The 13,770-nt window shown below is 40.6% G+C and overlaps 2 protein-coding genes across 5 annotated transcripts in view; one reads left to right on the top strand and one right to left on the bottom strand.

The window, feature by feature from the left end:
• Positions 1-544: 544 nt before the first annotated feature.
• On the bottom strand, positions 545-6,691 carry marveld3 (MARVEL domain containing 3). Of its 3 annotated transcripts, none has more exons than XM_036587356.1 (4): positions 6,523-6,691; positions 4,262-4,497; positions 4,027-4,103; positions 545-3,054 (listed from the first exon to the last, which is right to left on the bottom strand). In XM_036587356.1, the coding sequence occupies exons 2-4, from the start codon at positions 4,480-4,482 to the stop codon at positions 2,444-2,446; spliced, it is 909 nt and encodes a 302-aa protein (XP_036443249.1). In that variant the 5' UTR covers positions 4,483-4,497; positions 6,523-6,691; the 3' UTR covers positions 545-2,443. The 3 variants fall into 3 exon arrangements, with proteins under 3 accessions (XP_036443249.1, XP_036443250.1, XP_036443251.1); XM_036587357.1 differs by having other exon boundaries at positions 4,262-4,494; XM_036587358.1 differs by lacking the exon at positions 6,523-6,691 and adding an exon at positions 6,341-6,506 and having other exon boundaries at positions 4,262-4,494.
• Positions 6,692-9,443: 2,752 nt separating this feature from the next.
• Positions 9,444-13,770, top strand: part of usp10 (ubiquitin specific peptidase 10) — a 30,997-nt gene continuing 26,670 nt past the window's right edge. For both annotated transcript variants that reach the window (XM_036586121.1, XM_036586120.1), the window contains exon 1: positions 9,444-9,712. In XM_036586121.1, coding sequence (XP_036442014.1) covers positions 9,692-9,712 — 21 coding nt within the window. In that variant the 5' untranslated portion in view covers positions 9,444-9,691. The remainder of the gene's footprint in view (positions 9,713-13,770) is intronic.

Here is a 13,770-nt window from a genome sequence, read left to right as displayed (position 1 = left end):
CGTTTTCTTCATAACAAGCATTAAAAATCGCTAATACTATGCCAACGTATCGAAAGCTAGTTAGCTAAATTTCCCGTTCCACCTTAAATAGTCCAGCAGTTCTGACACCTGAAGCGCCAGAATGTAACTGCTGTACCATTTAAGTAGAACAGGAAAATTCGAAAGAGCAGCTGGCGAAAAAAAAAAGCTGACTTCAGCTTCATATCACCAAAGAATTAGGGGTGAGTTAGGTTGCTGAACTTTACCCTCCTCTGCTGTCACTGCAGACTGGCAGGGTCGCCTACAGAGCAGCGCTAGTAGCTGTTAATGAAGCAATGCTCTTTTTATTTGAGGGTCCCATTTTGTAGAGAACGATTTCAACCACTACCCATTGTGACTCAGTTCCGAGGGGCAAGGAGACACTCAAAAACAAGGGGTAGGGGTAAAAATTAGAAATGGGACTGGGCCTTTCACTTTAAAGATGTGCTCTACAGTGTATAAAACATACAATAAAAAGACCTGAAAAACTCTGTGACCCTTTATATTGTGTGTGTGTATTATATATGTGACCCTATATATACTTGTACCTATTATAGCTTGAAGTATTCGCAATAAAAAAATAGTTAATCTGCTCTATGCACAGCTGATTAAAAGTAGCATTATGTCAGGTGGCGTGCTATCATGGTACCATTCTCTCTCATTTGTTGATAGCCATGCTAGCTTTGCTCCGCTGAACTATTCTTGTAACATTTAAAAAGTTGCATTTTGTCTGGTGACCTCTTAAAGGGCCCACATCATGGAAAAACACGGTTTTCACTAGTGAAGTATGTAAACATTTACATTTTCAAAGCATCCTCGGTCCATACATTCAAAGTAAGCTACAAATATGGCCTGTTTTGAACGCCTCTGTTTTTGTGGCGTTACGTTACATTCAGTATATCCACCCATTTAGCCCACACGCCTATTCATGTCAAAGCTACAAGGCTGTTTCAGCCTGGACTGCGTTTTGAATGAGGCTCAATAAAAGGCAGGGAAAAGAGGTAATTTCAGGATTTCACACTTAAAAGCACAGTGACACAATCAGACTGTCTAATCCTTGGGCTGGTTTTACATGGTGAATCTGCATTGCAGCTTTAGTTGTTTGAAACCTACATGAAACTGAATTGCACTTCAGTTGCACAACTTAAAGCATCCTGTAACTCATATGAAACACATTTGCCACAACAGTTGCAAACGTCTCAACTTCATGGAACAAGTCACTGGCCAATCAATATGCCAATAATGCATCAAGTTAAACGGCCCATGTTCAAACTACTGATTTCACCACATCAATGGGCAAGAAATAAAACAGTAAACGGTTCACTGGGCAGCGGAAAATGAGAAAAAAAATATGAAGATAACAAAAATGCTGCAAATTTGTAAATTACAACTCATAGATGTCTATATTGCAAGAGGCATACAGTGTATCCAAGCTGCTAATTTGGCTTGTGGAGTAACTAAATGAGTTGCGTGCAACTTTGTTTTTGAATTGCTTCATGTAACTGTAAAAATTCTGAAGATAATAAAAATGCTGCAAATTTGTAAACTACAACTCATGGACGTCTTTATATAGCAAGAAGCATAAAGTGTATCAGAGAATACAAGCTGCTAATTTGGCAAGTGAAGTAACTGAATGAGTTGCGTGCAACTTTGTTTTTGAATTGCTTCATGTAACTGTAAAGTTGCACAGAAATTATGTTGATAGCCATTCACAACACGCAAGTAGCTGCATGAAAGTTTAACCGTGTAAAGCCAGGGATAAAGAGAGGTTGGGAAATAGTCTTGTAAACATGAATTATGACTGTTTTTGCTAGTTTAAACCACACAAATGTCATAACTGAACCTAAAAGAGAAAAAATGTAAGAAAAATACAGGATGAGGGCCCTTAAAGGCCAGAACACACCCAAAAACATAAACACACTCAAACAACTGATGAGCCCAGGGACAGATTACTGATCAGGTCAGTGGGGCCAGTCTGGCCAGTGCCAAGGGGCTTTAGAAGGCCTCAGAGGCCTGAGGGGGCTCAAATACTTGCCCACTGCAGACATACACTGCGACTGACCGCTTCATTAAGTATAACTTACTGTGGCTACACTCTTTGTCCATTTTATCAGACTCACTTACCATATATGTGCACTTTGTAGCTCTACAATTACAGTCCGAAGTCCATCTGTTTCTCTGCATATGCTGTCAACCCCCTTTTACCCTGTTTATCAAGGGTCAGGACCCCCACAGAGTACAATGAGTGTTGAAACAAGAAGGTGTAAATAGTAGATGAACGAATAGCCATTCAATTTGTATAAATATGGACCAAATAAAATAAATGAAATGTGCTAAAATTAGTATGTTGGTGTTTGATGGTTGTGTGTTCTGGCCCTTTTACAGTTCCTCCACTAGAGGCCCGAAACATAAGAGAATCTGCCTTTTACAAGTTTCCATTCTCTGCTTCCTTTTGTTGCTTCAGCTTCCTAACTGCCCGGAATGCTCTCACAGCCAGCACGGCACTTAGCAAGAAAAGAGGGGCGCCAAGCACCCCGAAGATTCCTCCCGCTATGTCTGTCCCATTGAGACTGCACTCAGAACCCTTGAGGCCTTTGCTTTTGTACATGTCCTCTCTCTCCTTACAGACTGCATTGCTGTATGTCTCCTGGAGCTTGATGAAGTAGAAGGCCACCGCAGGGATGTAACCCAGGCCTATCAGTCCATCCACCAAAGCCTCAGCCAGCAGCACTGGGGGCCAGCGGTAGGGCACACGGAACAGCCCCAGCGCCAGCATGGCCAAAGCATAAGCCATCAGTGCCCCGCCACATGCCATGCTGAAGATGTAGGGGGGCAGCTTGACCTGGTAGAAAAGATCGTCCAGCTGCTTCACCTTCACGGCCTCCTGCGCTGTGAAGGACTGCGCACCTCCATAATAGTAGTAGTAAAGCCCACCCAGGCTGGCAATGTCCTTATATTGTCCCTTGTTACTGTAAGGTACTCCAGCGCAGATGACGATCAACATGTTTAAGAAGAATTCCATTATCTGGCAAATGCCTGGATGGATTTAAAACAAGGAGACAGAATGCCTTAATATTAGATAAGATCATGTGAATTAAGTAACAAAGATACAGATTATATGAACAAACCATTAAAGGGCCCACATTAAGGAAAACCTTGTGTTTTTTTAAATAAGAGTTTAATTTTAATATCATGGATTGGTGTTCTTTCAGGAGAGTTTATAGATGGTTGTGGGAGTGGGGTGGTTCTGCTGAAGGGAGACAGGGCACTGTGGTTCTGCTGAAGGGAGACAGGGCACTGTGGCTCTGCTGTAGGGAGACAGGGCACTGTGGCTCTGCTGTAGGGAGACAGGGCACTGTGGCTCTGCTGTAGGGGGACAGGGCACTGTGGCTCTGCTGTAGGGGGACAGGGCACTGAGGCTCTGCTGTAGGGAGACAGGGCACTGTGGCTCTGCTGTAGGGAGACAGGGCACTGTGGCTCTGCTGTAGGGAGACAGGGCACTGAGGCTCTGCTGTAGGGAGACAGGGCACTGAGGCTCTGCTGTAGGGAGACAGGGCACTGAGGCTCTGCTGTAGGGAGACAGGGCACTGTGGCTCTGCTGTAGGGAGACAGGGCACTGAGGCTCTGCTGTAGGGAGACAGGGCACTGTGGCTCTGCTGAAGGGAGACAGGGCACTGTGGCTCTGCTGAAGGGAGACAGGGCACTGTGGCTCTGCTGTAGGGAGACAGGGCACTGTGGCTCTGCTGAAGGGCTAAAAACAGCAAAAAACAGCAGCTACAGTCATAATGGAGCTCGTTTACATATATCAGTAACAAAAAACAGACAAAAACAAACTTTTAAGGGATAAAGAGAGGTTGGAAAATGGACATGTAAAAATAATTTTGACTGTTTTTAGTACATAAAACCACACATACAACAAAAAGTTACTTCCAAGAAAAAATGTAGGTTGTAGGCCATTTAATGTATCCTCAAATATCTATCAGAATGAGAATATGCATATTTACCTACCTCTGGATGTTGGAATATATCTTAGATTGTAAAGAGCCTCTCTATGGGGTGTCTCGTAGGTCGATGTGTCTGAATACCTACATGAATCATCAAATTATGTAGATTTTTAAAGAGAAGTCAATGAAAGTATTGATGGTTGATTTGATGGCTGTAAATAAGCCTTTGGGATAAATGACTTGGAGTAATTATACGAGTCATGATCATTTTTAAAGGCATGGTAAGAGTATTTTCTTACATTTCCTGATGTCTGTGGTGATAGGAGTCCTCACTGTCAGGTGGTTTCTGATGCATATACGTCCTCTGTTGTTTATCTCTGGGGTTTCTCTGTCTCTCTTCATCATACCCAGAGCTCCTCTCCTCCCTGTATTTCTCATCACTCTGGTGCTCTCGTCCTCTGTTCCAGTCTCTCCTTTCATGATTACGATGGTTCTGGTTCCTTGACTGATGATCCGGCATTGCTGTACTTAACTGCTAATAATAAGAGCTCAATAATTATACAATCACTGATAAAAGCATGTATTTTTTTAAAGGAGTGTATTAAAATAATGTATGCACACTCACTCGCATCTGCAGGAATAACATTAATGAACCCTGAACGTCCTTACAGATTGAGTCAGTTACATTAGCATGGTTCTAGATTGTAGAGGTGATGCAAAAATATATTAGCTGGTCTTAAAGACCTTTAAGGGCCTTTTTATTTACTATCTGAAATGAACAGTGAACCTATACTTGACTTCTTATTTTATACTTATATGTAAATATAATTTTATGTATTGTTGATAATGGTAGAATAAATATCATTTTAAAAAAATTTAACTTTTTAAACAATACATTTTATGCCAAAATCATATCTCAAAACTATTGTAAAACAATGCCTCAGGCATCAAGCTGCGTATTCATAACAATTGTACATCATAACTTTTCCGTGATGTAGCTTTTAGGACCATTAAAACCCTTCAGACGTCTGGTTCCTATCACCACCAGTGTGAACAATTCTGGCTTGTTATGTTTCTCTAGATTGAAAAATTTCACACTAAACCACTCTAAGGTGTGAACACAGTCATGCAAAGGGGAACTCCACCGATTTTTCAACAATTCTACACAATTAAATGGTTTGAGATGTAAACAAAGTCATTCAGAGTGGTTTGATGTTAAAAGCTCAGTTCTAGAGAAACTTGCTGAGGCAGTATTTTTTACAGTGGTGGTGATAGGAACCAGACGTCTGAAGAGTTTAATATCTCTAAAAGTTTCCTCTCAGAAAGTTATTACATAAAATGGTTAGATATATGCTGCCTGATGTCTGACACATCGTTTTACTTATAAAAAATCAAATCCTAATCTGTCACAACTCAAATTTTTACTATTTTGCTTGTATGATTACAGTTCTCATTTGGAACAATGAGATTTTTCATTCAGTTTGTTTTAATGGAAGGAACAATTTTCTACTAGTGTAAGTAAAAAATGAAATGAATGTTAAAATTAAAATTGTGTTTTAAAATTGCGTAAACAAGGTCTCAGACATCAGGAAGTGTATTCATAAACACATGAAGTAACTTTGTGGGAGGGAGCTTCTAGTGGAGTAAAACTCTTCAGACGTCTGGTTCCTATCACCACCACTGTGAACAGCACTGTTTTTTTTAGAATAAAGCATTTCACACCAACCCAGTCTGAATAGCTTTGTTTACATCTAAAACATGTACTTATGGAGAAACTGTTTTATGATAATTGTGTAACGTAATGCATTTAATCCATTTATTTCAGTCTATTCACAGTGGAGAGATACATGCAGGGCGTTGTAAGGCAAAATAGTCCCCAAAGAAAACTTATTTTTTTACATTTATCACTGTTTTACCATCATCAGTATTACACATAAAACTCAGAAGACTCGTGTAGGTTCACTGGTGGGTTCTGGATAGTAAATAAAATGTCTATATTTGTGTTGTAGTCATGGTGACCCCTGGTTCCTATCACCACCACTGTAAAGAAATCAGTCTGTCAGTTTCTCTATAGTGAATCATTTCTGATTAAACCACTCTGAATGACTCCGTTTATATCTTAGGTACTGAAATATTCAGAAATTTTGAAAAATTGGCGGAATTCCCCTTTAATGATGTCATTATGCAGACATTTTGAACAGTCGGTGGAATTCCCCTTTAAATGACTGAATGGTTTGTAATACAGAGGTTGACAACAACTCAGCAGTGATGATGCTGTTGAGATTTGTTCACAGATCAATAAGTTACACGTAATAAAAACGATTTTGACTCGTCAGGTCAGTTTATCATGTATTTTGTCTGGTTCTCTCTGGTCTTACCTAAACAGGTGGGCCTTTTCTGTTGGCTAAAGGCCTGTAAACTCGGACACGCCTTCTGATTTGGTGAGCGATAAAATGCCCTAAATAAAACGAGGTAACGCCCTAAATAAAACGAGGTAACGAGGTAACGTTTACCGTCGGCTAAGATACTTTAATACAACCTGCTACCAGCCAACACCTACCTGTGAGAAGGTCTGTGAAAAAGGTGCTGTTGATCAACTTTCGTCAAATGCTTCCTCCTTCAGTCCACAGTTGATGTTTGTAGCTCCTCCTGCTCACCTGTGACCGCCTCCATCAACCATTCCACAGGTTCCTCACAGAGGTGGGCGCGGTAAACCGCTTTAGCTTTGAAGGGGAACTCTCCCGACTTTTCAAAATTTCTCCATAGGTACATGTTTTAGACGTAAACAAAGCCATTCAGAATGGGTTGGTGTGAAATGCTTTATTCTAAAAAAAAAAGTGTTGTTCACAGTGGTGGTGATAGGAACCAGACGTCTGAGACCTTGTTTAATGGCAGTTTTATGATAAAGTTTTGGTCTGAAGTTTATTTTAATCAATTTATTTTAATCCATTCATGGTGGAGGGATACATGAAGACTGTTGCAAGGCAAAATAGTCCCCCCAAAAAACTTTTTTTCTCAGATTGACCATTATTTTGCCATCATCAATGTTGCATAAAAACTCAGAAGACACTGGTAGTTTTGGATATTACATAAAATTGCTATATTTGCATTGTAGACATCGGGACTCCTGGTTCCTATCACCACCACTGTAGAGAAATCTGAATCTGTACGTTTCTCTGCAATGGAACCATTTCACATCAAACCACTCTGAATGACATTGTTTATGTTTCAACCACTGAATTATACAGAAATTTTGAAAAATTGATGGAATTCCCCCTTAATCCTGCATTTCATGGTAGAAGAAATTAAAATTTGAACAACTGTTGCTCAAATTCAACTCAATCTTACAACAGTAAAAAAAAAACATACTTGTAAGAAATCTAATTTTAACATGTCACAACTCAAATTTTACTATTTTGCTTGTATGATTACAGTTCTCATTTGGAACAATATGAGTTTTTTCATTCAGTTTGTTTTAATGGGAGGAACAATTTTTTACTAGTGTGAGTAAAAAATGAACCAAGACATCAAAATTCTAATCATTTTAAAATTAAAATTGTGTTTGAAGTGGAATTGTTACATGTTTGAAGTTTTATTTTAATAAAAAAATGTTTTTATTTTAATTTGAGTTTCTGGTATTAAGAAACTGTGGGTTAAAAAGCTAAAGCAACTTCCTCGAATACCACACTAGAGTTTCTGTTACTTCATGGAAATTCATGTAAAAGAATAAACAGCTACACAAAATGATGTGAATAGGATTAAAGAAAGTATCAGGTACAAAAAAAATCTCTACAGATGTAGTTCTCTGTACTTTGTTAGGCATTATTCTTCTCTTTGTGCCTCTTGTACTGGGTCTACAGTCAAGGCTGTTTCTCTGTCTTAGCCGTGCAGTTCTTTTTACTTAGCTAGTACTTTTTCCCCGCATGTAGAATAATATTACTGTGATGCATATATATGGTCATATGCATGAGTTTGAACACGCCCTGTCAAATTACATGTTTTGTTGATTTTCTAAGTGAGAAGAAGTTGATGACACATCCTCCACTTACATGGAATAAACATAAAATAACATTTTCTGCTAATTATACTCTGCATATTCGGCAGTATCTGCACCAATTTCACACATAATGGGATATAGACATATATATATATATATATATATATATATATATATATATATATATATTATTATTTTTGTATTATTTTTTATTTCCTTTATTTAAACTTCTGACCTCTCATTGTGAAAATACAGAAAACATGGAGAGGCCTCTTTCAGTTATTTCAGTTTTTCCATTTTGGGCAACTTTTTACTTTCACTCCACTACATTTCAAAATCAAATATCTTACTTTTTACTCCACTACATTATGAGAAATCTGTCACTCCTTTTGGTTTATGTGTGCATAAAAACGTAATGTCAAAACGAAAGAAGTGGGAATGCAAGAACACCAATCAGGGCACAGCGCACACTTTGTTTTGAGCTTGTTTTGACCTGTTCGACATACCGACCCAGTGCAGCACACGGTTCAATGACAGTGCAGCAGCGTAAAAGTTTGGGAGAGTCTATTCAACATAAATGATGAACTAACTTAACTTTGTGTAAATAAACCACAATATAGAAATATGTACTCATATGCAGTTGTGACTGATGTGTCTTTTGTCTGAATTTATACAAACACTATTCCATTTTATAGTAAATTTATTTTTTCTAGTTTATGTTTATGATCAGAGACCTACAGATGCAGTTTAGTAAAGGAAACTCATTTGTGAATCTGAGTTCAAAGAATGTTTTTATTAAACTTAAACTTGTAACTAAGTTGCAAATAAATCTTAAACTGAAACTTTGCTTGTTTGCAAAAAGTTATTTTAGAGCCACTCAGTTAATGGAAATTGTTTGCCTTCAGTGTTTTGTGCTTATGATAATTTTAATAGACATCAGCGTCACTAATTAATGACATTCTATTAAAAGACTGGTTTACCAAGAGAGACACTGGAGTATTTTCACCTAAAATGAGTTAATGAAGCGAGTTTTGTTACAAAAATGATAATAGGACATCAGAGCCGTAATTAATCTTTTAGTACTTTTACTTTTGTTACTTAAGCACATTTGAAGGCAAATACTTTTGTACTTTTACTCAAGTGGAGGTCTAAAGGGAGGAACTTCTACTTTTCACTGCAGTAATATTTTACCTTGGGTGTCTCTACTTTAACTCAAGTACATGGTTTGTGTGCTTCGTCCACCACTGCCTGTCTGTAAAGCACTCTGAGCTGCCACCAGCATGAAAAGTGCTGTATAAATAAAAAATTATTATTATTATTATTAAGTATTGTTATACTGAAACCCTGTCTCTGATAATTATTTATTCCTCTAGCAATAAAAAAGTTATCTATCAATTGGAGTTTGAACGTGCGCGTCCCTCCGACCCCGGACGTGAACGACAGCGTGTGTGAGAGCGATAGAGAGAGTGTGTGTGTGTGTGTGTGTGGAGAGAGAGAGTGAGTGAGAGAGAGGCGAGACAAAGATGGCGGCGACGGCGGGTAAAGCAGCGTGACTCGGTGTAGCGGCGGCACACAACCCGAAATAAAACCGCTGTGCGAGTGGCGACTGGGAACATGGAGGGCTCGACTCAGTAGGCGACCGCCTGTGACAGCCCTGCACTGCGAAACACACCTTCTGGCCCGAAAGAGCGTTCGTCGTGTGTCTGAGAGAGGGGCGAATCTCACCGGGAGCATGGCTTCGCGCAGCAACCAGGTAGCGCTTAGCTGCAGCAGCTCTGACTCTATCGTCATTTTAGCGGGCGCACGTTCGGTGCTCGGATAGCCGGGGGTGGGAGCCGTGTGGTCGGTGTGAATGAGGGGTCAGCGTAGCTGGGGGAAAAATGCAACCTGTTCACGCTTTCGCTGGAGCGCTCATTGAAACGCAGCGTGGTGCAGGCCCACAGCCTGCTTACTCACACCAGCAGCATAGCTCGCTACCAGGCGTGAGCTCACGAGTATATTGGCCAATATCGGGGCGAAGTAAGGTGCAAAGCGCGTTCCTCACCCTAGAGTGACGTTTGAGTTCAGTAAAGTGGCTGGAGGGTGAGTGAGGAGGGAGGGAGTGAGCGAGGGCGCTCGGCCCTGCTGCAGGAGGCCCACTCCTGCCAGAGAGCAGCTTCAGTTAACGGGCGCTAGCCGAGCAGCTAAAGTGACTAGGCACTGTGAGGAGACTCACCGGCCACATGTTCACCAGCTATGTTCCGACCAGCGTGAGAACGTCAGATATAACACGCTATACATAAGACTCCACCGGAACGAGTCGTTAATACCCAGTTTTCGGAGTTTTTTGGGAGTCGTGGCTGCTCGTCTAGCTTGTGTGGCTAATGACTTGACAGTGTGGTGTGGTGTGGTGGGCCTGTTGATTGGGGGCGGGCTCGCTCTCGCTTTAGCGATTTCATTCACTATCATTCATTGGCACAGTTCGCAGACGCTACAGCACACGTTTTGATATATTTTCATCTCTGGTTCGATTTGCAGAGCTTTAAATTTGTTTAAGGTGGTCTCTATTCTGTGAGCCAGTTAGCCGAACTTGCCCCGTCTGCAGATTCGCGCATGTACTGACTTTAGCCAGTTAGCTTGGTTAGCTAACTCGGCTATCTAAGTTAGCGTTCCGTCTTGTAGGAAACGGTATTGCCTCCGCGGTGCAACTGTCAGTTTCAGCCCCCTTTTAGCTGCCCGGCAGATACAACTTGTCACATGTTCACGGTACGGATTATGGCTTTCACCCAAGACCGAGGTAGTCTTTGTGCTTGAGCCATTTTCTTGAAGCGGGTAACTTAGCTAGGTTAACTAGCTGGTTAGCTGTCTAACTGTGGTCTCCTCAGTAAGTTAAAGATAAATTCCACTGTTTATTTTTTTTAAATTCTACGTAATTCAGCCACTGAGATGCTGACAGTCATTCAGAGTGGTTAGGTGTGAAATAGGTAGTTGTAGAGAAACTAAGAGGCTCTGATTTCTTTGTAGTGGTATTGATAGGAACCAGAGGTCTACAACAAACATATAACCGTTTTATTTACAATCCCAAACCGCTAGTGACTACTAGTTGCCTTACATGGGTTGAAATACATTTTAAACCAAAAACATTTTCACCAAACTATCTTTAATCGATGTGTCAGACTTGAGGCAGCATATCTAATCATTTCGTATGATAACTTTTCTGTAAGGACGTTTTCAGAGGCATTAAAACTCTTCAGACGTCTGGTTCCTATCACCACCACTGTGAGCAATTCTGACTTGGTAAGTTTCTCTAGAACTGAGCGTTTCACACCAAACCACTCTGATTGACCTTGTTTATATCTGAACCGTTTAATTGTGTAGAATATTTGAAAAAAATTTTGGAGTTTCCTGTTAACGTTAATAACATAATTCGTAGCACTGCCATGTCATCTAGTTGGTAGTGAGAGCTTAAAAGTGTTAGTGTGCGTAAGGCGAGAAGGTAGTAAATATGGGGAACCACCAGAAGATGCTTTATCTGGTGCGTTTCATTGGAGGCATTTCATTGATTCAGGCTCTGTGATCTCGTTATTACTTCATTTGTGTTTGAGTTTTTTATTTTAAATATCACTTTGTTAATTTGGTGTGTACATATTTACACCTACACAACTTTGTATTTTGCGTTCTTGTTATTGGAACCAGCTTTAACTAAACTGTCATAGTGCTCTTGCTGTTTGGTTGCTGGTGTATTGAGGTATTTATACCTGTGCTAGCATCATTATCACACAGCATAAACTAATATAATGCAATATTTTAGGCAAATAGTGCCACTGTTTTACAGTTTGCCTGAAATGACCTTGTTCACAACTGGATTGTTATGATCTTGATATGTCTACTCACTTTACTTTGACCACTATTTATATTCGGAGCCGGATAGAGCCACCATTCGGAGAAGAAAAATTCCTGATGTCCCTGCAGTTCCATACTGTATAAACAATAGTGTCTGCTTCACCCAATTGAATGCGTGAAATGCGTGTGTCTTCTGCTTGGCAGATTCTTTTGCGATGCGTTATGCGCTTCAGCTCTGTTCCGAGCCGGTTGAGGTTATGTGTCTATTAACAGTTTGTGACAGTTTCAGTTGGCAGTCCATTTCGAGCAGGGATGGGGCAACGCTGGACCGTTTCAGTGTCACATGAGCAGGAGGGAGGTGGGTTGACCGTGGGGGATCCTCGAATGAAGAAGCGAACTGAAAAAGGAAGTTAGGGAAACACTCAAATGGGTGTGGAAACTGCAAGCTGAAGCTGCTTTTTCTCCCCCCTCGGGAGGGCACATGAAGTCAAACATGAAGTGATATGCTGTTTGACTAATGATTGAAAGGGCAAAATGACTGACTGATATGAATCACTGAGAGGGGAGGGGAAAGATTTCTGCACCCACGAATTGTTCTGGGTTTGAGGGTAACACTTTGAAATGTATTGTAAGTTAAGGAAATCAGTGTAGCTCATGCTCATGGTTCAAGAAGCTAGAAATTACTGCAGTATAATTAATATTTATAGTTGTGTAACAAAATATATAGTATTTTTTTTTGGTCTCAGAATTGTTAAGGAGCCAGCTTTGCATATTGTGAAGGAAAGGGGTGTTTTTACACAACTAGAACAGTTAAAGTCTTGGTTTGCTGGAGCCATATATTGTCTGAACCAGCACATATTCCAAATATATACTTGTTGAATGCAGTATATTCAGTTTTTTTAAACACTGTTCACCCTCTGCCCTATGCTGTGAGACCTACCTGCCAGGGCAGCATTGAGAGGCATCAGTTAAAGGTGTTTGATTGGGTCAAGGAGTCATGTACAATAGATAATGATTGCTAGCTACCCTTTTTTATCAGTTGTGGATGATTGTGTCATAACCTGAAAATCCTGTGGAGTCACTCCTCTCTCAGCACCCCATCGGCATAAAGGTGTTTGGCTCACTTTGTATGTCTGTTTTGGGTTTTTAACATTCCGTTTCACCCTTCGGTGATCATTCTGCAGGCTTGTTTGCACTTTGCTGTTGCATGGAAATATGGATATCTTTGCTAAATATGTTACAAGCTGTTTCCATGTACTGCCTCACTGGGGGGGGGGCACAGTTATACATGCTAAAATTCTCATGGTTGCCATTATTGTGTGAACCTTGCCCCTGGTCGTGTCCCTCGTTCACTAAAGTGTGTGTGCGCGCGAGTGTGTCGTCACCACAGCATGTTGAAATAATACAGATGGCTAATTTGTGGTAATCCCCTCTCCAAATGACCAGCGAGGGAGAGCTTAGTGTGGTACGTGTGGCACGCCTGCAGAAAGAGGCAAAGGGACATTCTTTCTGTTGTGATTGTATTAGCCGCCCAGAGGCCGTCGGATTACAGCTCACTGTTTGTCACTTGTAGTGCCGTTTCAGCAGTGGTCGGTTGCATAGAGTTACATGTGCTTGAGCGGCACTTTCTTTTTCTCTGTGACTCCCTTTTCACGTGGCCAGCGTCAAATGTGAGGGGTGGATTTATCTTTACGTTCGCAGAGCCTGTTTCACGTTTCATTTTCAGGAGCTGTGTATATTCCTCTAGTAACTCTTAGAAGATCTTAGCTTTTGTTATTTTTCACAAAAGCCAAAATCTTACACCTCATGTTTCAAATATGAGCGTTTTCATTCTATTGAATGCAGATTTGTTTCAAGTCACTCGGGCTAATGGAGCAGTTCAGAAGGGATTGTGTTCTCAAAGTGCTGTCTAGGTGCACTAGAGACTTTGTTACACTGTTAGTGCTATTGGGATTAAGTTAATTATAGCCTGCTGGGGGAAAGCAGGTT

The sequence above is a fragment of the Colossoma macropomum genome, unplaced genomic scaffold, assembly GCF_904425465.1.
Source record: "Colossoma macropomum unplaced genomic scaffold, Colossoma_macropomum, whole genome shotgun sequence".
NCBI classification, from domain to species: Eukaryota; Metazoa; Chordata; class Actinopteri; order Characiformes; family Serrasalmidae; genus Colossoma; species Colossoma macropomum.
The sequence above is the reverse complement of the archived record's forward strand: the minus strand, read 5'-3'. Positions and strand labels throughout refer to the sequence as shown.